The sequence below is a fragment of the Neolamprologus brichardi genome, chromosome 3 (genome assembly GCF_056152115.1).
Source record: "Neolamprologus brichardi isolate AB-2024 chromosome 3, ASM5615211v1, whole genome shotgun sequence".
Lineage (NCBI taxonomy): Eukaryota > Metazoa > Chordata > Actinopteri > Cichliformes > Cichlidae > Neolamprologus > Neolamprologus brichardi.
This window is the reverse complement of record NC_142106.1, coordinates 16288503-16305662: the sequence shown is the minus strand read 5'-3', so window position 1 is coordinate 16305662 and position 17160 is coordinate 16288503. Positions and strand designations below refer to the sequence as shown.

At 39.5% G+C, this 17160-nt stretch overlaps 1 protein-coding gene across 2 annotated transcripts in view; it reads right to left on the bottom strand.

The window, feature by feature from the left end:
- Positions 1-8998: 8998 nt before the first annotated feature.
- The window catches only part of npy2rl (neuropeptide Y receptor Y2, like), a 99341-nt gene continuing 91179 nt past the window's right edge, over positions 8999-17160 (bottom strand). For both annotated transcript variants that reach the window (XM_087832666.1, XM_087832667.1), the window contains exon 6: positions 8999-16829. In XM_087832666.1, the coding sequence (XP_087688792.1) occupies positions 16245-16829 (585 nt within the window). In that variant the 3' untranslated portion in view covers positions 8999-16244. The remainder of the gene's footprint in view (positions 16830-17160) is intronic.

Sequence of the window (17160 nt, the reverse complement as noted above, 5' to 3'; positions counted from 1 at the left end):
ACAAGGGAAAGTTTGTTTGCAATTTTACTGTCGTTTCTTGAATAATCCTTTCACCAGTTAGTGTTACGGTTTGGAGGAGGACTCAAGCGCAGGACTCTGGTTCTGATGCTCACAAGAAGGGTTTATTTACTTGTACTCGGCGCTGAAAAGCTTAGAAATATGGTATCTAACCAGATTCTTACTCTGGATGGCATTACCTTGGCCTCCAGTAACACTGTGAGGAACCTTGGAGTCATTTTTGACCAGGATATGTCCTTCAACGCACATATTAAACAAATATGTAAGACTGCGTTCTTCCATTTGCGCAACATCTCTAAAATTAGAAATATCCTGTCTCAGAGTGACGCTGAAAAACTAGTTCATGCATTTATTACTTCCAGGCTGGACTACTGCAATTCATTATTATCAGGATGTCCTAAAAACTCACTGAAAAGCCTTCAGCTAATCCAAAATGCTGCAGCAAGAGTACTGACAGGGACTAGAAAGAGAGAGCATATTTCTCCTGTTTTGGCTTCCCTTCATTGGCTTCCTGTCAAATCCAGAATTGAATTCAAAATCCTGCTCCTCACATACAAGGTCTTAAATAATCAGGCCCCATCTTATCTTAATGACCTTGTAGTACCATATCACCCTATTAGAGCACTTCGCTCTCGCTCTGCAGGCCTACTTGTTGTTCCTAGAGTATTTAAAAGTAGAATGGGAGGGAGAGCCTTCAGTTTTCAGGCCCCTCTTCTGTGGAACCAGCTTCCAGTTTGGATTCGGGAGACAGACACTATCTCTACTTTTAAGATTAGGCTTAAAACTTTCCTTTTTGCTAAAGCATATAGTTAGGGCTGGACCAGGTGACCCTGAATCCTCCCTTAGTTATGCTGCAATAGATGTAGGCTGCCGGGGGATTCCCATGATGCATTGAGTTTTTCCTTTCCAGTCACCTTTCTCACTCACTATGTGTTAATAGACCTCTCTGTATTGAATCGTATCTGTTATTAATCTCTGTCTCTCTTCCACAGCATGTCTTTATCCTGTCTTCCTTCTCTCACCCCAACCGGTCGCAGCAGATGGCCCCGCCCCTCCCTGAGCCTGGTTCTGCCGGAGGTTTCTTCCTGTTAAAAGGGAGTTTTTCCTTCCCACTGTCGCCAAAGTGCTTGCTTATAGGGGGTCATATGATTGTTGGGTTTTTCTCTGTATCTATGAAGCGCCTTGAGGCTACTTTTGTTGTGATTTGGCGCTATATAAATAAAATTGAATTGAATTGAATTGAATTCACCAGGTGTATATACAAGAATGTGCGGGGGGGGGGGGGGTGCGGTGCTATATACAGCTGAGTGGGGGGAGAAAGGGTCTCCAGGGAAGTCCAGGGGAAAGCACGCGTTCTTCAGATTATCCACTCACACGATCACAGGCTCACACTCCGACACTGCCACACGGGAATCACACGGGGGAAAATCCAGGAAACTCTGTAGACAGGGAGACAGGGTTAAGTACGACGCACAAAGGGAAACACTCTTAACTAAATTTGCTGTAGCTTGACTTCACTAACGCGTGGCAGACAACGATCCAGTGACGAACAGCAGTCACCTCCTGGCTTAAATGCTGCTCCCCTTAATGAGACCCAGGTGTCTCGTCTCCCGAGGGCGTGGGCCGAGGGCGTGAACCCACAGTGAGTTCCGCCCCAGCGAGAGAGAAGAGGAAGAGAGAGAAACAGAGGTTGTATCCCAATTCAGGGTCTGCAGCCTTAAAGGCCGCATTTTAAGGCCGATTACGTCACCGCGACGCGACGAAGGCTGTCCCAATTCGAAGGCTGCTCGAAATGCGGCCCCCAAATGCGTCCTTAATTTCCCTGAATTTTAAGGACGTGGCCCAACATATCCCAGAATGCATAGCGCGGTGGTGGGTGTGGATAATTTTGCCGAAAAAAAAACGGCGGATGAGGGGCGCCCGAAGAGTAATAAGTACTGAATATTATGTCACTTATTTATGTGCAAATGATTAATAACGAAGAACAATAAAACATTACTGTTGGCCACATGTCGGCAAAGTTATGTGACATTAGTGACGTTTGTACTAACTTGGTTTTAAAGCCTTTACTTTAAAATATACGCCGTTCAATAGCTGACCTTAATCTTACAGAGAATGATCAAAGCTCATGTAGAAACAAACAAACAAATGAACAAAAGATTTTCTCCTTCATTTCTGTCAAACAAAGCTGTATGAAACGTTTCCAGCTGTTAGTATCATGGTTGCTAGGCAACCTGGGCAGCGCAACGGCGGCTAGACCGTCCCATTTCACAAGCCTCGCACTTCCGGCCTCAGCGGTCTTTAAGTACGCGGCCCTTGAGGATCGTTGAGGCTGCGTACTTTAAGGCTGCAGACCCTGAATTGGGATACAGCCAGAGAGAGTGCTGATCAGCGTGCAGCTGATTTGCCTGGCCGTGACAAGTTAGAACATAAATGTAATTAAACGTGATCGCTTGAGAACCGGATAATTATGTCCACATGTTGCCATAATGCAAAGGGTGTGGGTGTGAATCAGCTTGCCATCTCAGACATTAGATGCAAACAAATGTGCTCTTCTTGGGGAACGTAGCTTTTCAACATTAATTTGGTACAACTTAATCTCACGTTGTTCTACCACCACATTTCTTCACTGCACTACATGCTCTTGTAACCTCGAACCTGCCTGTTAAACATACTTTGAAAAATGCAGCATGATTGTCTTTTACTTTTCAGTTATCTGAGAAGGTATTTAATTTTTCAGTTTTAAATGTTTTGACATAAGTGTTCTTAAACCTTGTTTTTGTTTGCTTTGTTGACTGTAGTTTGCAATTAGATTAATATTATAACGGGAAAACATTTCCTTCATGTTAAAACAAGCTGCTGCCTCTTTATTTATCTCATGTTCAAGCTGGAAGACGAATGAAAGTTCTTCACAATTAGAACCATAGAGACCCATGTATCTCCACTTAGAACTAATTAGTATCTGCTTAGAGTAAATAGGTCAGAGTAGATATAGAACTGCAACTCAGAAAGCCCTCTTTGTCACACACAACTGTAAACTTGCCATAACTGCCAAGACTAAAATATTATAATTTACAAAAATATAAACAAACAAAACAAAACCTTCAGAAAGATTGAAGGTCAAATTTTAGATGAAGTAAATGTGTTTAAAAATTTGGTGTAGGATCTGTAGGAATCTTGCTGGAATGGGCAAATTATGTTTTAACAGTTGTCATTTTGCTTTATGGGTAAAAAGATGGTAAATGAGATGAGTTTGGAAAAACTTAACGATACATGGTGAAAAAGTTTATCTGAACAAAAGCCACTTTTTTTTCTTGTCAACAGCTAATTAAAAATAAATCCGCCATGTCTTTAATTTTGAGTTCACACAGCACACAAACCCCATTTTCACAGGTTAAAGTCCTGTGTTTCATCTTTAGCCACACTTACTCGACTATAGGAAGAGCTGCACTTCAGTACCCCCACAAACTTGCAAAGCTATGGCATGGCGATCTTAGATTAATATTAACATGGCGTATATGATACATTGCCAACACAAGGACATCAACTACGCGCATTGTTGACCATATGGTGTAATCACTAATTGCGCCCACAGCCAGTCTATGGAGAGTATGTTCATTTTATAGTAATCCAACTTCCCTTAAATTGGCCACAACTATTTTGGTGAGAAGATCTTAAAATGGAATCGTATCTACTGCCTCTCCCCCTTTCATTGAAAACATGTCAAAACTTTTACCCAGTGGACTTAGATTTTTAAACTTTGGCTACAACGGGGCCCATTAGCTCTGGACACCCTCCAAAGCACCTCTCTATAAACTTTGCAGAAGAAACTAATACTTTCTCAACATCAGCAACTATCAAACAGCAAGACTGAATATTGTTACATGAAATATTCGATAAGTTGTGTAAAAAACAACAACAACAAAATGCCGCAGAGTAAATGTGCTCTGTGGGAGTGCTTTTGTTGTGCACTCATATCCAGACGAAATGGGTGAGTGAGTGTGACAGTATAACAGAGATTGAGAGAGGAGTTCAGATACTCCATCTCAGCTTGTGCTAATGGAGAGGGATCGAAGAGAAAAAGTGAAGGCCACTCAGATCTGAAATTTTAAGCTCAGTGTGCTGACAATGGGAGAAGTGGTTGCGGTGCACAGTTGGTCACAGTACAAGGCAACCTTACTGTGAGAATCGTGTTGGAGGACCCTTGTTACAATTTCCTGTAAGATCTCTACCAGAAAAAAAAATGAGGCTGGCGGGTTTTAGAGTGCTACTACAAATGTACAAGCCATTAATAATGTCTTCTGCTGCTATTAAATGGTGATGATGTGGTGATGGATGCTGAGCTTTTATTGTCTTTAAAAAAAGATGTTTGAAAGGTAGACTGCATACAGACCTGAAAAGTGGAAGTGCCTCAAAGCAGCATTATTTTCAGTATCCAGCAGAGCACAGCCTATGTGGTTGCAAAAATAAGTCAAATCTTTTAGGTGTCTGTGGTAAAACAACCTTGTGCTCACTTGATCTATGACCTCAGTAAACATTTTGCTAAAGAGTTAATTATTTTAACTGTTAGTTTTCAGTCTTTATGAATACAGAATGATGCTAATTTTGTAAATGATGGTCTCATTAATCAAAAAGTGTCATGGTGCTGGGTCGTTGACCCAGCATTTTGTGTTTTATGATTATTGTCCTCTGTTCTAGTTATTCTGATTTTGGTATTCTGTATCCTCCCCCCTTGTGTCCTGTTCGTGTTCTAGATTTCCTGTTTTATTCTGAAGGTCTCTGTCTGTTGTCATTGTGTTCAGCTTGTGTCCTCCAGTCATCGGCTGTATCCCAATTCAGGGTCTGCAGCCTTAAAGTACGCAGCCTCAACGATCCTCAAGGGCCGTGTACTCAAAGACCGCTAAGGCCGGAAGTGCGAGGCTTGTGAAATGGGACGGTGTAGCCTCCGTTGTGCTGCCCAGGTTGCCTAGCAACCATGATACTAACAGCTGGAAACGTTTCATACAGCTTTGTTTGACAGAAATGAAGGAGAAAACCTTTTGTTCATTTGTTTGTTTGTTTCTACATGAGCTTTGATCATTCTCTGTAAGATTAAGGTCAGCTATTGAACGGCGTATATTTTAAAGTAAAGGCTTTAAAACCAAGTTAGTACAAACGTCACTAATGTCACTTAACTTTGCCGACATGTGGCCAACAGTAATGTTTTCATGTTCTTCGTTATTAAACATTTGCACATAAATAAGTGACATGATATTCAGTACTTACTTAAAGTTTACTCTTCGGGCGCCCCTCATCCGCCGTTTTTTTCCGGCAAAATTATCCACACCCACCGCCGCGCTATGCATTCTGGGATATGTTGGGCCACGAAGTCTACACCGCCACGTCCTTAAAATTCAGGGAAATGAAGGACGCATTTGAAGGCCGCATTTCGAGCAGCCTTCGAATTGGGACAGCCTTCGTCGCTTTGCGGCGACGTAATCGGCCTTAAAATGCGGCCTTTAAGGATGCAGACCCTGAATTGGGATACAGCCATCATGTGTATTCTAATCAGTTCTTCCCTCCTGTGTGTGATTACCCGATTACCGTGTGTGTATATATAGGTGTCGGTCTGTGTTCGTTGTCGGCTCGTCTGCGTTCTATGGTGCTTCGTTCCTGTCTCTGCGTCGCTCTGCCCCACACCCCTTTGGTATGCGCTCAGGTTTGTTATTTAGTTCTCCCAGTTTAGGTTTCTTCAGTTATTTGTCATGCCTCACTGCTTGCTTGCCACTATCCCACCTTGTAAATAAACGTCACGCTCTTCATCAGTCAGTTGCCTGCATTTTGGGTCCTTTTCATTCCACTACACGACTGCTGCCCCAGCCGTGACAAAAAGTGTGATAAAGGTGGCAAGAGAGTATGTTTTAGGCCAGGTTACTTGTAGATGTAGCTATACTGAATAATATCAACATCAGAAAGAAGGAACATGACAAGGTGGAGAAATACCAAGGGCTGAGACAAGAACTCCAGAAGATGTGGAGGGTGATGGTAACAGTGGTCCCAGTGGTAATCAGAGCACTCGGTGCAGTAACCCCCCAAGCTAGGTGAGTAGCTCCAGCAGATCCCAAGCTTCTGGTAGAGGACCTGAACTTGAAGGATAAACCGCCCGCAGAGGTGAGAAGGGAAATTTCTTTAATGTTTTTTTTCTTTTGCATTGCTAAAACATGTCGAATGTAACATGTGTTTTTTTTTATTCAGTCAAGGATATTTTTCTGTATTAAAATTTAAATTTCAGCTTTGTTGCTTTGTTGGTTTCAATAACCGCAGTTAAATATCAGTCATTTGTCAACATAATGTATATAAAAATCACTGATAACCCTGTATTTGTGCACTTAAAGGAAATTAACAAAATATTGTTTCATATTTTATTACTGAAGCTGTAATAGTAATACACCATCAGAGAATATCTATAAAGTTGTTTTTTGGGATTTAAAAAAAAAGACAACTTTATTTGAACCACTATATTTGGATGGGATTTATTGCTTTTAATAATGCAGTTATTTTAATCCAGTCCAGAGCATTTATCATTATGGTTTCATCTCCTCCCTTAAAAATTAAAGACAAAATTCAGCTTTTGCATGTAAATGGAGGAAAACGTTTGTGCCAGTCTGATAGGCAAATGCCATTACTCTGAATTCATCATTTGGGAAGCTTGAGGGTCCAATTTCAATCTGCTCCTTCTACCCTTCCAATCTGTGATGAGTGTATTTCCATGAGGAATTACACTTGAGGTTGCTGAAGTGTCTAAAAGGCTGAAAAAAATAATTTAAAAAGAAAGAAAAAACAACCCTGAAAGCTTTGGGAAACCATCAGTGTTCTGTGACAGAAAATGGAAATAATCAGCATCCCTGGCATTGATACTACTATCAGATCTATTCATAGATGTATCAAGAGCGCATCCATCATTTATTGGCAAATGGGTTTACTCCATTTCAGCTTCAGTCAGCCATAAATAGATACACACAATTTCGCCTTATTGTTAAGGAAGTCCTAAAATAGTAATGCAGAGCTTTTTCTAAGTGCTGGACTTTCCTCTATATTGGAGTTACAAAAATGGTGCTGAACCTTGAACAAGTATGATTAGCATTAGTAACAATTTTCGATGGCTTTTATTGGGTACCCTTGCTAGTACCAGGTTGTATTCCCTTTTCTTTGTGGCACAGATCACCGGTCATGGCAGATGGATGCTCTCCTGGTTCTTCCACTGTATAAATGGAACATAACTGAATTCAATTAAACAGATTTTTACAAAGGGCTAGAAACATTCCTCATTTTTTTTCACAATAGCATCACACTGTAGCTGCACATCAATGATGTGAATCTCCTGTTCCAACACATTCCTAAAGTTGCTACACTAAATTGAGATCTGGCGACTGTTGGGGCCATTTGAGTACCAGTAAATACATTGTCATGCTCAAGCAACCCATTTGAGATGATCTGAGCGTTATGACATGTTGAGCTTATCCTGCTGGAAAAAGCCATAAGGAAACGGGCACATTGTGGTCATAAAAGGATGGACAATACTCAGATAGACTGTGATAAATGCAAAATTACTAGTAAAGGCCCAAAGTGTGCTAAGAAAATATTCCACACACCATTACACCACCACCCACGTTGATACAAATCTGGATGGATCCATGCTTTCATATTGTTAGTGCCAAATTTTGACGCTGCCATGACTGTTGCAGCTGAAATTGAAACTAATTAGTCCAGGCATGTTTCTTTTTCTTCCTCCATTGTCTTCTATTGTCTAACTTTGGTGAGCCTTTATGAAATGTAAAGAACAGTGTTGGTCAAGTTACTTGAAAAAAGTAATCAGTAACTAATTACTGATTACTTCCCCCAAAAAGTAATCCCGTTACTTTACTGATTAATTATTTTCAAAAGTAATTAATTACTTAGTTACTTAGTTACTTTTTAAAAACACGATTTACAACCTGAATAGGTGATAAAGCAATAGATCTTTCAGCCCAATTCTACTTTTTCTGCATAATCCATCATACAAAATGTAATCAAATGGAAAAGTCTCTTTTTAAAACTTGTTTTATTAGTTTTAATCTTTTAACTTTATGCATCAATAATTATATGCAACATTCTCTGACTGGAAGAAATTTGTTTAATATTTAAACCTATTTTCTGCACATTCCAGCACATAAAATATTTTTTTGTGTGTTTACACCCACTCTTTCAAATAGATGCAAGTAAAACACAGCAGAAAATAAATAAAGTCAAAGACTAGCGGTCCTGTTGCTCTATTTTCACCTGTAAAGCAGGGGTTGGGTAGGCGGAGGTTTACCCTGGTGCAGGTGTGCCGCAGCGGTCAGTGGAAGAATCCGCGAGTTTCTCGGTGAATTTCCCATTATGTCGTAGCTACTCGGTGCTTGCTTGGAAGTTTAGGGGGTTTTTTTCGCTGTAAAAAGAAGTTTTCTTCCCACGCACAACGGACGCTAATGTTTTTGTCACTTTTTATGGAATCAAACTCAAAATAAGGTCAGTACTTCCATGCTTTAAACGCTGAACGCTCATACTCTCTCCCGCACTCGATATATTATCCATTGTTGATCTGCACACAGCTGTTGTCACGAACGTCGCACTTCCTTACGTCACTGTCATGAGACATTCTCGCAAAAAAATCACGGTTTTAGTAATGCAGCGTTCCTACGGGAAAGTAACGGTAATCTAATTACCGTTTTTGCAATAGTAATCCCTTACTTTACTCGTTACTTGAAAAAAGTAATCGGATTACATCTCTGGTAAAGAAGAAGGGGCTTGGATTATCTCAGAAAATAAATGCAGTTTATGAACAATTTTTGGTACTCGTTTGTTGGAGGTTGCAAGATAACCTTGGAGATATAAAAAATTCTACTTTTGATGTATGTAAGTTCCAGTTTTTAGTTATAAAAGGACACAGACACACAGAAGGAGTCCAGAGGCACGTTTGTGCTTGAGAATAGTACATCTGTTGTTGGAAACTGTTAAAGGCCAACAGTTTGTGCTTGGTTACAGTCGTTCACACAGTCAATATTTACACAGAGTTATAGAATATACAACATTACAGCCATGTTACAAAGCAGTTTACATTCATATTTGATAAAGGTCGAGCAGCATCTGTGGCCTTCTGTCACAAACTGGCACAATATAACCTGTAAGGAGCTAAATATCTGTTCAACTCTTTTCTTATAAGACAAGCAAACAAACAAACAGAAAAGACAGCCCATTTAATCACCAGAAGCATTTAAAGCAGAGGTTTATGAAAGTAATTCATTTTTAATTTGTTTAAATTTAACCTTTGAAACTCAGTGAAAGGGAAAAGTCATATAATTATTTTTTTTTTAAAAGCAGTACAAAAGAAAAATATTTTTCCCCAAAATAACAGTTAATGGAACAATAATGTTGGCAAAAAAACCAAAAACACATTGAAGAAGTAAACCATGACTCCCGTGGTGAATTTTGTTTGAAGACAGAAAACTCCCTATTGGCATGTTAAATCTATTCATATCTTATTTTTGGATTCATTTCAAAGGAATTTTTAAGCTATGGTACCATGGTATTTGCCACATCTACAGTTTTTTCCATTGACGGTTTTATTGTATTTTTTCATAGAAACAGTTGTGGAGACTTTTGACCATTTGAAAAACTAATAGACAGCGTTTAGAATTCATATGAGTCAAAAGACATACATCACATGAATTGAGAACTCTGGAGAAAATGGAAACAATTGGAAACAATTGGCCCATCTCCTTTTGTATCTTTCTAGCAACGTTAATAACATCCAGGATTACCTTTATTAAGATACTCTGTTTGGTCTTAGTTGGTCATTTGAGGAAGATAAATCAGGAGTCCAATGCTGTAGCAGAAGAGTTCTCAGTGGACATGTAACTTTATTGGTCTAGACGCTGTTGTGGAATAACTAAGAGTTTTAAGAAATTTCATGAAGTTGTTGCAACAGTGATATCCTGCTAAATTATCACGCTCAAGTTCTGTGAACCCTTCAGAACAACTGACGAATGTTTTTAAAGGCAGACTGCATGGCTAGGTGCTTGCTTTTATACATATGTGAGCAATGGGACTGAATGAAACAGCTGATTTCATTGGGTAATGAAGTAGGGGCAAGTTTTATTATTCTTCAGTTCATCTTTTAATGTTGTTTACTGGGAAATAAAGACAGATGCCCCTGTTTTACTAAGGTATCAGAATAGGCCCAAGCTAGACCATGACACTGACCTGGAAATGTGTGTTTAGGTTCTCGATCATCCAAGTAATGCTAATCTTATGAGCTTAAATAAAGAATGCAACTTAAAGAAGTCCAATTGCCTTCATTTTCCAAGATTCTAAGGTCTGAACTGAATAAGACAGAGATGGCTAGATGGATGAGATATAGCTACATTTGTGGAATTTAAAAAATGTCTAGCTATAATTGGAAGATTTATATTGGGAGGATGCATGTAAAGTCCATGTAAAATCTTCAGAAAATGATGCTTATTTCATAATGGAATATACTGGTTAGCCATTTGTTTAAAATTTTAAACATGCTGTGTAATATATTGGAATCAGTGGGAGTTTCTTAGCTGTTCAATATATTTAACATTGTGAGGGTGTTGTTTAAACCCAACCTTTTAAAATGCCTCCAAAGGAGGGGTAAAGGTTGGTTGAAAATTTGAATAATGTGTCAACTTGAAAGTTACAAAAAAAAAAATGAATACAATCAGTGAGTTGTAAAAATTGATGTGATTTATGGCTGCTTTTCTTCTTTTTGCGTTTCCTCTGCCTTACATATCAGTGCAACCCTAAAAGTATTCTGATAATAATAAATGCAAATTCTCTGTTCATAACCCCGGCTTACCCAGTACAGTTTCCCAGTGGATTGCTCTGAGGATAATTTCTTTTGTTGGGAAAACTGTAATTGAGCATTACTTTGGATCTAGTTGCATTTAGCCAATTGTTAGCACTTTTTTAGGGCATGGCCAATGTTCTTACATATGTTGTTGAAAAACAAAACTAAGTGGACATAACTGAAACTTATTCCAGGCATCTAACCAAATACCTCCTTGAAAAACACCCAGTGAGATGAGGGAGCAGTTCACCAAAACAAAGATGTTTCGGGGTAGCACTCTGTGGACAAGAGTGGATGTTGATGTTTACACATAGCTAGTTTGGGGATCTGGGGAGTCTGAGCAAACTATGTATCTTCAACCTACCCTTCTGAAGCGCTTTATATGTCCGCGTAAGTATAATAGCAATGAAAATTCATCCCAATGACTTTAAGTCAGACGTCTGTCATTTAAATAAAGCACATTATGGTTAAAAATTGCTACTGTTTACAAAAATAATTAAATAATTCAGGTCATTTTTTAAAAATTAAATCTGTCATTTCTAAACTGTTAGTTCTGACACATAATTTTGCAGGCATAATTTTTTTGTTTTTGTGTCTAAGCACTTAGACTTATTAAAATAAAACTGACATTTTTCATATACTTTTTGTCCATTTCTAGCTGCTTAATGCATGCATTCGTAGGAGGAAAAGAGACAGACGAGGAGCTGAAACGAGGACAGAGAGAAACTGGTTCAGTGGGATGGAACAGAGGGATTGTGGGATTGCTGGTTGGGTGAAGCAGTGATGCAGCTCAGAGAGAAAGGATCCTCTAATCGAAGGATTTAAAGAGGCATAGATGTCAGGAACACCAAGGCTCAGCCAGCCACCCCCCCCCCCCCCAAAAAAGGAGCTTATCTGCAGTTTTTGAAACAGAATGAAATAGTGTCTACTTTTGATTAGTTTTCTTTCACATCTCTATCTCTGATATGTATTCACCTTGTGCAGGTCGTTTTTCAATCAGCCAGCTGCACCAAATTGGTATGTTGATGAAGCTCCTGCCAGGGGAATTACTGAGAGTTGGAATTACAATTGGGCAATTAAATTTTAGACTCTTAAAGAAACAACCTTGGGTAATAACAATTTGAACAAAGGAACTAATTAGTTCATAATTAACAGAAAATTAAGAGCAAACATTATGTGTGGAAACATACGAAATGTTGATATTACTTGTGGGAAATATTCCTACCTTCCAAAAATAGTAAGTGTAGCCTTTTATTTATGTTACTTAACCCAGACCAGAAACACATTGATTCTTTTCTACAACAAGCTCTCAAGGCAAATAGTGGGATATCTAAGGACAAGAGAAAAAGGATAGTGCAAGACTGGATCAGCATGAGGGATGTGCTCATTATGCTTATTTATGCTTATGCTCATTATTTAGACATATCTTACTAACACTAAGCCCACCATATTAGGTCAACAGAAGCAGACCACCTGATTTGAATGTTGTCAATATAACAGGTGGCCATTATAAGTTGTCATATATATTGCCAGTAGTTGATGTCCCATTGAGAATACAAAGCATGCATGGTTACGGGATGTTTTTTTTTAAACTTAAACTTGGTAGTAGTTGGTAGTTGGTTTGGATTGGGGTCACATCACGAGTTCTTTTGAAACCGTACTAAGTTAAAGTTTTTAACTCCATAAGTTAATTGTTAATTTTTTACTAAACTTACCAAGAAGTTTAAAGGTTTTAACTTGTTTCAAAAGGTGCAACCTTTATGGTAAAGGTGTGCGGTCTACATTCCCATAGAAACTGTGCTTCAAGTCCTGCTTTTCACACTTTCCTTACTACTTGGGAAGTGCTGAGTGTACACAGACAAGCTAGCATCTTCTGTGCAAACCACAGATAACCATTGTAATTTGCTAGGAACCAATGCCAAATAAGTTTTTTTGATGGAACACCAAATACATACATCAGGGAACACAAATTTTTCCCATGTGACCCCAAGGGGGGTTCATCCAAAGGACTGTCTGATTGAGGCCCAAAGATATTTTTAACTACCTGCTCTTCCCAACTGTTTCATCTTGCTGGAGGAACTTCCTTTCTATTCCTATGGCATAGGTCTTCGAAGGAAGGCACTGAAGCAGTTGACTGAATGAAGAGAAGATTTTTAACCGTTAAAGTATATTATTTTAATCATGTTTAATTATATTTCAATTGTTTTGGAAAAAAACACCCTGCTACTTTCTACCTGGATAGAAGATGAATATGTTAGAAATGGATGGATGGTTACCAGATTCTGTGGAACTTTTGAACAACAACAGTTGAGTTTTAGGGAACTTGTGTGACCTGAATGGATGCCAGTACATAAGGAGCAGAGAGAGGAAACAGGGCCGACTGCAGTAAACAATTTGTTTGGCAGTTTGGTGGGTCAAAGGAAGTCGAGTGGGACAAAGCATTGCAAGCAGTTCACTGGCATTTGGATGAAAGGACATTATCATTGCAGTCCATTCATTTTCTGACTTTATTGTGTATGCTTCTGCCCTTGGTTTTAATCAGCTGCGATTCTTTTTAGCTCATTTTGACTCCAGCAATGACAATTGTGTTGGACAGTCTTTGAAATCATGATGACCTTTTTTGTCATGATTTTCCATGTGTTTGTTTGAACAGATGTTCATTAAAAGCAATCTATTGCAGCTTTACTAGGTTCACTTAAGTGAAATTTTATTTATATTCCACCAGTGGAACCACAGTCTTCTCAAGATGCTCATTTTAAACATGGAATATTAAAGACCACCTCCAGCAGACCAAGCAGTGGGTCTCCATTTTCCCACAATTTCCAGGTGGCTGAGATCAGTGTTTACTTCTAGTCAGACTGAAAACCAATGCTTGAAATGTTCAATGTAAAAAGATGTGGATTAGTTGTTCCTAAGATTTGGGAATTCTTGAGTTTAACCCTATTTAGGAAAGCCTGAACAAAGGTTAATGTTGTTGGAGCCTTTAGAATTACAGTGAACTCAGTCTGCTGACAGCTCTGGATATTTTGGCTCTATGATGAATCGCAAGGACAAGTCAGGTGCTTGTTGATAGCGAAGAGACATAATGTATATCTAGGGAGTTGATGCAGGATTGGGTTGGCCAGCCTCTGCCTCTTGGAATGATGTAGCCCTATTCCCAGTGGTGCGGTAACACCAAACTCAAGGTGAATTGTGACCTCACAAACAAAAGCTAGAGTGTAATGGAGTGCTAGAAAGAAGTTACTGTAACATCAGTAAGTAAGATATCAGGAGGGTCTATGACTTTGCTCACTTAAAGCCCATTTTATGTTTTGTCTTCATATAAAAGAGAAGTTGAATCATTTAGCTCTGGTTTGTCCTTCATCAGGCTAATCCAGAGTCTATGACGCAATCTCAGCTGTAAGGCTTTCAAATTTCTAATTTGGATTTAATTTGAAAACTTTTTTAAATGCACAGATGTGGTACCTCTTGGTGAGGTTTCATGTGACTTTATGGCGAACACAGCATTACATTCAGCCTAAACCACCATCTGTTTGAAGTTTGGTAGTTTTGTTTGGTTGGAATCCAAAGCTACAAAATCTAAGTAGATACAGGGTAAATTTGGTAAATGATTTCAATTTTCATTTCCAGAAGCTTCCATCTTTTTTAATGTCTGTGGACTGGAACTCATCCCAGATGGCATGACTTCATAGGCGAGGTATAGCTACAATCTGCAAATGAGGACTTTGTGAGAACAGAAAGACAGGGAGGGTTCAGTTAGCTGATTTGTGCACAGAAATGTGAATTAATAGACTTCTAGTCATGACTAGTTCACAAACTGCCGTAAGACTGTGTTTGGAAGGGTTGACAAGATTTCTCACAAAACATTCAGTGGCGCTATGAACTCAGGAATCAAGATCATATTTTAAGAGTATAAGTGACAAGATAAGCTTCTTTTAAAAAAAGAAATTCTTGGTGGAGGGCAAACGTAGTGCCCTAAATCCATGTAAAAGTCTATGAATAAACTATTCACTTGTGGAAGTTATTTGGAATTCAAAGCATCCATTAAAGTTATTGAAAAATGGCATATCTACCTAATGAGTTTTGCTTTAATGTAGCTAATCATACTTTAATGATATTTCTTCCATCTGTAATTGAGTTTCAATAAAAAGACTTGGTAGACTGAGCAAAGATGAATAAAATAAGATTAATATTAGAAGCGTAAAATAACGACCTGGTCTTTGTGTCTGTGTAACTGGAAAACTTGCAATGTGATAAATTTACGACTTCAGTAAGGTGCTAAAGTGATCAAAGAAAAGGAAGTAAATCACTCAAGTTTTCATTTTATTCAAACATTCGTGTGTTAGCTTGAAAGTAGGGATCCTTTCTCTGATGTTTCTTTCTAAATTGGATACAGTTCATTTGAAATACCTTTGTTTTTTACGTTGCCTCATTATCCCACATTTAACTCTTGTCTTTTTCTCCTACTGATCCCTTTATCACAGTTCGGCCCTCGATTCCCTTGCTCTCTATTCTCCGCCAATTAAAAAAAAAAAGAACAACAAAGCATCTCACTTCTAATATGAATAATTTGACCACATCTACTTCTTGCGCACCTCCGTGTTTTCTGTTTTGCACTCCTCCAATCTGGCTTATTTCCAGAAATCCACAGCAAATGCACATTTTCACAACAGTGTCTGAAATTTCTCAAGCTTGCATCATGCATCCAAATTGTATCCCCCCCCCAGGTTTTCTTTTAATCGATTTAACAGTGGCCTAAAAATTCACAAGCTTTCTGTAAGAGAGCACATTTGTAAGCCACTGTAAATTACATTTTTGAGTTACATGTTTCATCTGTGGATTGAAGATGGAGAAAAAGCCCTGTGCTGACTAGATTTTAAAGTCCATTTCTTTTGGTCATTTTTTATTTTGTCCATAAAAATGTGCCTACTTAATCTCGTCTCCATACAGGCCTGCCCGCTTTTTTTAAGTGTCACAGATCCTTCAAACACAATTTCACCCTCAAAGCACGTCTTTACAGTGTGGGAATTTTCCATCACAGCAAGGTCATGTCCTCAGAAAGATGCAGTTTCAGTTGTTTAAGAAGACTTTGAGTCATTCAGCAGCTCTTCATCGTTTCTCCTGTCATTCTTCCTCTTCTAATCCCCAATCATCCCCGCCTTCTCCTCTATATTTGGTCTCTTTAATCCCCCCATCGGCTCCCTCTCACTCGTGCCATTTCTATTTTCTCACACATCTCTAGGTCTTCTTTTCTTCTGTCTCCATGCGCAATCGTTTGTCCTCTGGGAGACAAAAGAATATTCTTTTCCTTCCTTTCTCTTCCATGTCTTCCTCTCCTCCCTCCCTCCTCGGCATCTCACACATCAGTGGCGTTGAGGCGTGTAGACACCACATCCTGCGTTTCAAGGACTATCTTCTTCGCCCTTCTGCCTCCCCCTCCTCCCCCTCCCCCAGCGGGGTGAATGCTGTCCAGTCGGCCGCCCCTTTCCCTCTCGCCGCCGCTGCGACATTTAAAGACAGCGAGAAAGGCAGCGCGGTAGTTGCGGTTCATCCAGCCGTAAAGTAGCGGGTTTGCAAAGGTGGAGCACATGGCAATCACGTGGAAGACGGTGTAGAGCAGGCGGAAGTCCCGCATGTCCAGCACCGCGCTGTCAATATCGGTGGCCAGCTGGAAGGCGTGGAAGGGAAGCCAGCTCACGGCAAACACCACCACCATGGTCACTAGCATCTTGGTGGTTTTGCGGCGCCGGCGGTGGCGTTCGGAGGCGACGCTGCTGTTGACACCACTCTCTGCTGGACTGACATGACCACGCAATTTGGACCAGATGCGGGCGTAGGCAAAGGAGATGATGGACAGGGGGAGGAAATACTGCAGGATAAGCATGGAGATGCTGTAGATGGTGCCATCTGTGTTTGTCCCGGGCCATTTCTCCATACACGCCTATGACAGAGGACAGAATGGGATGTTTGGTTGAGTTTAGTCTGTGTTACATTTTAGCCACATGGTTAAAAAGGCAAATCTCCAGAAACTAGAAGATGTTACACTAAAGATGAAGTCTCATTTTGCCATTACAGTTTTTCTGCGCCACGTTTTTTTTTTCTTTTCCCTTTGGGTATTCCCAATAGATGAGAAGTCCATACAAAATGGCAAGTCAATGTTTGCTCCAATCCAAAGGTAATCAAGATTATGCGATATATGATCAAAAGCTTTAGAAAAGTTACTAAAAAAAAGGATTTTTCCATTGGATTCTTTTGGCGACTAGATCAGAATT